We start from the raw sequence: 9,487 nt of genomic DNA, 5'->3' as shown, positions 1-9,487 counted from the left end.
TAGACTGTGTAAAAGCTGTATTCTATGCAGAGTACACAACATATTCATGTTTGTTTTAATACAAATATTATTTTTACCAAACTTCAAATTGATGATCCAGAGAGATGCTCGTTGTTTATTCGTCGTCCTCTCAAACCAGCTGTCCTCTTCTTCCCCAGCCGCTGGGACTCTGAGCAAGACCTGATTGCTTTGCCAATCTTAAAAGAACAGCTGGGTTTTGCTTCCCCTGAGCAATAGGATGGTGGGGGCGGGGCGGGGGTCGGGAGTCTGGAGTTCCTGCCCCTCCCCCGCCCGCTGCGGAGGCGGAGTCGCCTGGGTCCCGCCCGCGGGGGCGGGGAGGGAGCCGCGGCCGCCGGCAGCTTGGCTCTGCTGGTTCCGGGTTGAGAGGCTGCGCTGGACCGAAGAGGTGGCCGCTGAGCTGGCTGGCGGGGGTAAGGGGCTGCGCCTGGCTGGGGCTTGTGCAGGGATCCGGCGGCAGCTGTGCGAACCCCCACTCCTCCTCTCCTCTGCAGCGCACAGCTGTGGTGCGACTCGGCCTGGCTTCTCCCTACCCCAGAATTTCCCATCCCCAGCTTCTCCCCCTCCCCCAGTTGCCCCAGTCCCGGGATTTCAGCCCCCCCCCCAGGCCTCCGCCCCCTTCCTGGATCTCCTTTTTCCAGCACCCATTCTTCGGACTGTCCGGTCCCTCAAGAACCTCCTCGCCTGGAGCCCCTTCCCTTAGACACCCTCGGCCTCTTCCCTTCAGCACCCATCGCTCTGAGCTACCCACTACCTCGAAATCGCCCTGCCAGACGCTCATCCCGGGCAGTCTCGAACCCCTTCCTCGTGTAATCCACCCGGACAGCACCCCTTCCTTCTCCGGTGTCTGCTCCCCTGTCTCCGCGGGCCTCGAGCCCGCGTCGCCCCCTTGGGTGCTGCCCCAACAGCGTCGCGCTCTCCGCTGCCCCTGCCTCTGAGCCCCCTCCCCGCCCCTGGCGCCATGGCTTGCAGCCTCAAGGACGAGCTGCTCTGCTCCATCTGTCTGAGCATCTACCAGGACCCGGTGAGCCTGGGCTGTGAGCACTACTTCTGCCGCCGCTGCATCACCGAGCACTGGGTGCGGCAGGAGGCGCAGGGCGCCCGCGACTGCCCAGAGTGCCGGCGCACGTTCGCCGAGCCCGCGCTCGCGCCCAGCCTCAAGCTGGCCAACATCGTGGAGCGCTACAGCGCCTTCCCGCTGGACGCCATCCTCAACGCGCGCCGCGCCGCGCGACCCTGTCAGGCGCACGACAAGGTCAAGCTCTTCTGCCTCACGGACCGCGCGCTGCTCTGCTTCTTCTGCGATGAGCCCGCGCTCCACGAGCAGCACCAAGTCACCGGCATCGACGATGCCTTCGAGGAGTTGCAGGTGAGCGACCAGCGGTCCGGGTGCGGGGGCGGGGGCGGGGGCGGGGGCGGGCCCGAGCCGGGGGTGGGGTCCGGGCTGGACTGCGGGCAGGGCCCAGTCAGGATGGTTAAGGGGCGGGCCGCAGGTAGGTTCGGGCCCTATCAGACTTAATATCGAGAGGGGCGGGGCCGTGGAGAGGGGCGGGGCCTTGGGTTGCCTTTACCCTGTGACATCTGAAACATTTCTTGGAGTGGAAGCCTGACACCGGTTGGGGAAAGGTCGAGGGTGGAGTGGGACAGTGGGATGGATGAGGTAAGAGCTGGACCAGTTACTGGTCTTGTTGGGGACGCAGGCAAATCAGATTTGGGCAAGGGCAGTCCTCCATTAAAGCTAGACCGTGGGCAGGGCTGCAAGGAAGGGTTCTGCACCGCTGGAGCAGCTGAGCTCTGGCAGGCTGGGGTACGGTGAGGCGGGGCCTTGATCTGTTGTACATCGGGGCTGAGGGGCGTAAGGTGCTAGACCTTGTTGCGCAGATGAAAGTTAAGTCTAAGAGAGGGATGGAAGTTAGGGTCAGCAAACAGCTGAAAGAGTGGGATAATGCTCCACTGATTGGGCTGAGGTGTATGAGGGGTTAAGGCCCGGATCAAGTACAGATATTGTGAGAACACGTTTGGATTTGAATGGGGGCTGACTGAGAATGGGGCCAGGAATTGAAGATTTAAGAAGAAAATAAGTCCCAGAGGTGATTTGAGAAGGTTGGGGAGAGAAGTGGATGGACCTCTAGTAGTCTTCAAGGACTTTTGATGACCTCCATAACTCTGTCACCCACATCAGGATCTTTGAGGACTCATTGAAACAAGAGCAGTCAGTCTAGGACAATAATTGATCTACCTTAAGCCTTCCCATTTTCATGATGAACTCCTACTCAACACTCATGGCCCTGCTCACATGTCCTCCCTGCAAAGACTTCTCTAAGTTTCACTGACCAGGAAATTTGCATGAGAAACATATTTTCCCAAATACCCTCTGTTAATAACATGACTTTTTGAAAAAAGTATTCCAAAATCAGCTCTATTTGGAAAATAAAGTATATTTCAATACCCGCCTTCTCCCAACTTCTGTTGGATGATTCCTAGTATGAATTTGCATACTAAAGGCTTGGAAAAAGCCTTAAATCTTGTAGCAAAGAAATCCGTTTTACTATGTTTAATAAAATAATCCCCATACTTATTTAAACCTGGAATCCTTTCTCAAGCTAAACCTTTTTAATCCATCAGTCCCATGTCCCTGGCCTTGGGATACCAGTCTAGCACACAGTTTCCCAAGGACAGAAACTGTCTTTAATTCCTCATATTGATGGTATAGGCTTAGCCTGCAGTACATTCCAGTAAGTGTCGAATGAATGAACGAGTGACCAGTCCTGTCCTAAGCCCACCAGACAGTAGAACATTCAGAAGTGGAAGATTGGGGTTCAAACAACTTCTGGAAATGGAGTGGGCAGAAAATAGAATTGGGAGGTACTGAGCTCCATGGCCTTCACTACTTAATCAAGAGCTAAATAACTACTTTTCCCTGTATCATAAGGGACCTCCACTCCCCACCCAACTCCATCTCACCCCCCACCCATATGTGAATCTGCAAATTAGCTGACACCTAGCAGATACCAAGGGATGAGGGTTGGCCCAGGAGAAATGGCCCATGTTCCCTATCGCCACCTTTCATACCCCTCCCTGTCTGACTGCCTGAGGATGAAGGCCCCATCAGAGGATGAGCAAAGAACATGGGCTCTGGGAACTTGCACAAGGCCAGTTATGTCCCTCTACCCCTAAAGACCCTGTGCTAGGTGTTGGTGTCCCCATCTCTCCATCTGTGAAGTCACATAAACCAGGAGGAGGGAAAACCTCTACAGGAATGAGAATGAGTGTGAGTTTGAAGGGACACCATCTGAAACCATCTGTTCAACCTCTTGATTTGACAGATTTGAACACAGATCTGGGGAGGTGCTGTGACTTATCCAAGGCCATACTGCCAGATAGGGAGAGAGCAAGGCTAGAGAGCAAGCCTGCCCGAGCCAGATGCTTCCTCTGCTGCACAGCCCTCCCCTCTCTATCTGACTCCCAGTATCTGCTTCAGAGCGTGGGTTCTCCGGTTTGCAGAACAGGAAATGCAGATTACTGTGTTTAGGACTTTTGCAGTCTGTACTGTGACCTGGGGATTGCAGGTGAAATTCAATATATATTTCCTCCACATACTAATGAAACTCTTTCATTCGTGGATAGAAAGAATACAAGACTGCCACTCACACTCCAGGGCCCTGCCCTGGGGTCAGACACACTGGAGTCCTGGACCTGCCTTAGGCACTGTCTTTGTGGCTTGGGGAGTCATGTCATGTGAACCTAGATGCCCTGTCTGTGACATGGGGTCAGGATGATGCCCTCCTACCTGGACTTCCAAGAAGCTGACCTAGGACAAACCTACTATTTGAGGCGCCTAGCACATGTCAGGGTCTGGGACAGCACACATTCCCATCCTTTCTCCTTGGAGTCCTAAGAGCTCATGAGAATGCCCAGCCCCACCTCTCCTGCTGAGGAGGAAGCCTACTTTGGTGTCCCCTTTGGGCCTAGCCAGGTGTCAGCAGAGGTCCCCACCTTGGGATATGCTCAAGGTGGGGGTTCAAGCTGATCTCCGCCCACACCGGGCTCTCCCTTCTCATGAGAAAGCAGGCTTATTAGCTGGGAAGGAGATCAGTCCATCCCGCCTCCCCGCCCTCCCCCCCACACACACACACGCAGGTGCGCACATCTCCCCCAGCAGCTAGTGGTTGCTGGAGCCTGAGCTTGAGCCCCTCTCCTGGAGAATGACAGACTCAGAGCTGGCAGGGCCTTGGAAATCGTCTGGTGCAATATTCACTTGACAGATGGGGAACTGGTAGAGGGGGAGGGTGGGGACATGCCCAAGGCCTTGAAGCCACAGGAGTCTGGGCTTGAACTTAGCTGGTCTCTGGATACCCTCCCTAGCAGTTGTCCTGGAACTTTTACATTTATACCAAGTCCTAGAGACAGCAGAGTGGAAAGATGAAGATTTCTGGCTCTGGACTCAGGCAGCTCCATCCTGGTTTTACTATTTACTGGCTGTGTGATCTTAGGAAAAGTTATTTGCCTTCTCTGAGTCTCAGGTTCTGCATTGACAACTTGAAGTGATAGGGTTAAGATTAAACTAGGGGGGATGCTGGGGTTGTGGCTCAGCAATAGAGGGCCCGCCTAGCACATGTGAGGCCTGGGGTTCCATCCTCAGCACCACATAAAAATAAATAAATAAATAAATAAATAAAAGGTTTTGTGTCCAACTACAATTGAAAAATAAATATTAAAAACAGAATAAGATTAAATTAGTTGGGCACAGTGGGGCACACCTGTAATCCCAGCAGTTCCTGAGGCTGAGATAGGAGAACTGCAAGTTCAAAGTCATCCTCAGCAACTCAGTGAGACCCTGTCGCTAAATAACATACAAAATAGGGCTGGGAATATGGCTCAGTGGCCAAATGCTCCTGAGTTCAATCCCTTGTACACTCCCCCCACTAAATAAAAGAGTAAATAAGATGATGTTTATAAGAATTTAGTACTGAATTGGCACATGGGAGACTCAATAAGTGACAGCTATAAATACATTACATTGTACCTAAGCCTTTTTGTTATGCAGGGCTACTTGTGCATCTCTCGGGTCCACCCAATAGGTACCAGTACAACACCCTCCCTCCAAGTTATGACAACCAAAAATGTTTCCAGTGCTGGGGTTATGGCTCAGCGGTAGAGCACTCGCCTCACATGTGCAAGGCCCTGGGTTCGATCCTCAGCACCACATAAAAATAAATAAAAATTATTTGTGTACAACTACAAAAAATAAATATTAAAAAAATGCTTCCAGACATTTACCAGAGTCTCCTGGGGTCAGAATCACCCCAGATTGAGAACCCTAGACATCCCACTTAGCCTTCCCGATTCAGCCCAAATATCACCTGCCCTGTGCAGCTTTTTCCCACCTTGACCTGCTAGGCAGAATCGCTGTATATCCCAGAGTCCAGGGCTTAGATCCTGGCATGCTACATGTCCTTAATTAAGTCACTTTGCTTCTCTAAGCCTCCAAGGGTCACCTGTAACATGGGGATAGGGTGGCGTTCCTGGAAGGATGTCATGTTAAGGGATTCTCTGTGCCCACACTGTGCCTGGCACACTAGGCACAATTTCAAAATAGCTTTATTCATTCTGATGACAAAATATGCATCGGAATTGGAGCACTCTGATTGAAAAGTTAAAATGTCTGCTAATTCTACCAAGGCGGGAAATATGGCTAGAATTACTGTATAGTTGTACAGAACTTTTACGTAACATGAGTGTGTATGTTGGTGTGTTAGTGGATTTTGTTTTTCTTTCCTTTTCTTTTTCCACCACTGCTGAGCACCTGGTCCACAGAGCAAAGTAGGGCAGGGAGATTCCCCAAAGACTTGGTGCTTTAAAAAAAAACCTATTAACAGTACTTCATTTAATCTTCATAACCCCCTGTTGGGTGTGTTCTGTTGTTATTTATTCTTTTTTACAGATAAGGAAACAGGGGCTCAAAGAAATCAAATGACTTGTTTGGTCACCCAGCTGGTAAATGGCAAGGCCAGAATTTGATTGGAGCCTGACTGAGCCATGTACAGCATCTGTGCTGCCTCCGAGAGCCTGGGAATGACCTCCCATCCATCCCGCCTGGCTTTGTATTGAGAGCACTCAGCACAGGACCAGGCTAGGGACTGTCTGTTGGCGCCAGCTTGACACCTCAAGGGCAGGTGGCTAGGATGTCATCCTGGTCAGGCCTGGCATCCGGCTCTCAGGCCGTCTCAGTTTCCTGACCCCCCAGAGAGGGAATCCAATTCATCTTAGCCACCCCCTCCAGGCCTCATGTGGCCACTGGAGCCTTTCCCAAGGCCTCCTTTATGCCAAGCGAAGTGGACAGGCCCTGGATGGGAGCCTGACAGGCTGGGTGTGGTGATTCAGAGCTGCCAACACAGCCCCACAAGTAGGGAGCAGGGTTAGGGCACAGGGATCCAATTTGGGCTCTGGCTTCTTCCTGTGGCATAGTAGACACGGCCTCTGTACCCTTTTCCCCAACCTGAGAAATGGAAAGAACAAGGGGACCGTCCACTTCCTATGCGGAGGAGAGAGTTGCTACCTAGCCAAAGAAATGACAGATGGGAAGGCCTTTATGTTGTGGGAGGCAGTTGCGCTGTCTGTATCCTGGGGAAGCAGCTTCTGCCATCTCTTTTCCCAGGACAGGGCAGGATTTATGTGCAAAGTGTAGCCTCCGTGTGGGTGAGGCTGACTGGGGGTCAAATGCAGGGCTGGCTGTTGGCATCTCCACTTCCCACAGGTGTCTGGACAGCCAGGAATGACCAGTTGGGCCAGGCTGAGCACAGGCCAGTGTAAAAACTTAGGGTTGAAGTTTAGGTTAGGACCCCAAGATGCTTATTTTATAGAAAGAAAAGGATCTGGTGACAACCGTAAAACAACTTCATAAAATAAAGTTTAGTGAGCATCTACTATGTGCCAGGGGCTATGTAACAGGCATTTCATCCTAAGGCAAGTCTTTTTCCTTTCTCTGTATCCTGAGTGGGATGAGGATCCGTCCATTCCACAGATGCAGATACTGAGGTCTAGAGTGGAGATCTCACTGCCAGCAGGAGGAAGAGCTGGGATCCAGCCTGGCTCTGTCAGACTCACAGCTCCCCCTCTTCACCAGCACTCCAACCCTCTTGGGGAGCATTCAAAAGGGGAAGAGCCTCAGAAACCACCCTTCCCTCTACATAGATGGGGAAGCTGGTTGCCAAGGCAGGACCAGGGCTTAGCTCCTACCTCACTTACAGCATCGTTTGCCATCCCACCCTTGTACTCTGTCTGAAGGCTAAGGATGGGCGTGGGGGACTCAGAAGTGGATTCCATCTTGGATTCAGAGATTCACTTAATAATTCTTTTGGCCAATACACTTCTGTGCTGGCTGAGAGCCAGCCCTGTGCCAGGTCCAGGGCAGGTCTGCACGAGACCTGGCCCTGCTGGGGCTCTGGGACAGGCCTGTGAACTGGTAGGTCACTGTAACTGAGCTTTCCCAGTTGATTCTTAGCGGATGTGCCAAGTGCTTCAGGCCAGGGAGCAAAGAGGCTATGGGCAGCGGGAATGGCACCCTCCACAGCCACCATGGCCTGGGCGCAGGCTACAGGCCTTCAGTGCCCTGGCAGACAGGCAGGTTTTCTTTCTCCCCCCAGCCTCCCTCTCTCACCTCACAGCAAGCCTATGAGGTGTGTATCATTTCTCCATTTCACAAATGAGTAAACTGAGGTTCAAATACTGTGCCTAAGGTCATACGGTCACTAAATGCCACTGAGGCTGGAAGTTGAACTCAGGTATGAGTCTGACCAGGAACACATTCAGATGGGTCATTGTGGCTCTAGGAGGGGGAGAAGAGTAAGAGTGAGAAAGAGAGTCTTAACCAGCTCAGGAAAGGCCTTGAACTTGTGCACACGCATGGTTGCATGTGCGCGCGCGCACACACACACAAACACACACACACACACACACACACACACACACACACACACACACACCCTGGAAAGGCGGGGAAGCCAGGGACAGGTTTGAGCAGGTACATGTGGCCTGTCAGATCTGCACCCTTGGGCAGTGTGCATGGTAGAGACCCTGGAGCAGGGGAACAGCCAGGTGTTTCCAGGGACTGTGTAGCTCCAAAGGGCCCAGGGAGGGTTTGGTCTCAAAGAAGCAAGAGAAGAGCTCACATCTGTCAAGAGGAACAGGGCCTCAGGGCCTCAGGTAGAGGTGAGAGATGGGGGCTGGGAGACGAGGAAGACGCAAGTCCACTTTGCCTTGTTCAGATTTGTGACATCCTCGAGTGGGGGAGGAGAAGAGAGAGCAGTGCCCAGGCTTGGAGACAGGGGGGTACCAGCACTGTCACCGCGCATCTGGTCCTCTCAGGAGCCCTCATTGCAACCCTGCCGGGCTCTTAGCCTCAGTGTATAGAGAAGGCCCTTGGAGGCTGGCCGCAGGAAGGGAAGAAGTGATCTGTTCAAGTTCATACAGTCCAGATTCAGATGCAGTTTTCTAACTCCAGAGTTCATGCCATCTCCATTGGGATGAAAAGGGTCCCTGAGGCCAGAGCTGGGCTGGCTTCCAGGCAGTTTTGTCCCCTGGACAGGAAAAGGAGTGTCTTGTGGTGGGGGAGTCCTGATCTTGGCCTTGGGGCCTTGAGCCCTGGCTTTCTGTCCTCCCTCCTGGTTGCTGCCCCACGCTGGTCTTGCCAAACTGATGGAGCTCCAGAAACCTCACAGCTGATAGGACGGGCACCCACCCGGCCCTCTGGGGTGTGTCCTCCCCAGACCCCTTGTCCTCCCCTGCCCTGCCCCAGCTCTGATGGGGCCCTGCCAGTCCCACTCTTCCTGGCTGATATTCAAGGCCTCCTCCACCCGCTGTCCCATCCCAGCCAGCTCTAGCCGGCCTTTCCAGCTTGTGACTCCTCCCACCTGTCGCCTACCTGGCCCTGGCCATCCAGGACTAACCCCACTTCCTGCACACCAGGTGTGCCCCTGCCTGACCAGTCCTCTCCACCTGGAACAGCTTCTCCATGTCCTGGAAACTCGAAGGAACGCTACCATCGCCTTTCCTGGTCCTTCCATCAGACAAACCCTGAATGTGACACTCCCCAGTTCTGAGGCCCCATTTCACATATAATTATGATAATAACAACTTAGACCCATTGAACCCAACCTATGCATCAGGTCAGGTTAGGAATCAAGTCATTTGATGGTCACAACAACCCTACTGAACAGGTGATACTATAGCTTCACTTATAGGAAACTGAGATGGAGGGACTGTCACAAACACAGCCAGTGGTGACAGTTGCTTGGATCCTTGGCAGACCCCCCATATGCACATCCTGTTCTTCCTTGTGTTCCACCTGTTTAAATTTCTTTTTCCTTGGATCTTGCAAAATCTTTAACATCAGGGACCCTGTCTCCAGCCCATGTACAAAGCCAGTACAAAGCCCAATTCTCAGTGGTGCTCAGAAATTATTGCTGAT

General features: G+C 52.7%; 1 protein-coding gene across 1 annotated transcript in view; it reads left to right on the top strand.

The window, feature by feature from the left end:
- Nucleotides 1-315: 315 nt before the first annotated feature.
- Nucleotides 316-9,487, top strand: part of Trim62 (tripartite motif containing 62) — a 30,125-nt gene continuing 20,953 nt past the window's right edge. Inside the window, exon 1 of the mRNA XM_005317777.5 lies at nucleotides 316-1,387. Coding sequence (XP_005317834.1) covers nucleotides 980-1,387 — 408 coding nt within the window. The 5' untranslated portion in view covers nucleotides 316-979. The remainder of the gene's footprint in view (nucleotides 1,388-9,487) is intronic.

This window comes from Ictidomys tridecemlineatus, chromosome 11 (assembly GCF_052094955.1).
Source record: "Ictidomys tridecemlineatus isolate mIctTri1 chromosome 11, mIctTri1.hap1, whole genome shotgun sequence".
Classification (NCBI taxonomy): domain Eukaryota; kingdom Metazoa; phylum Chordata; class Mammalia; order Rodentia; family Sciuridae; genus Ictidomys; species Ictidomys tridecemlineatus.
Note: the sequence above shows the minus strand (reverse complement) of the source record. Positions and strands in the feature narration are given on the sequence as shown.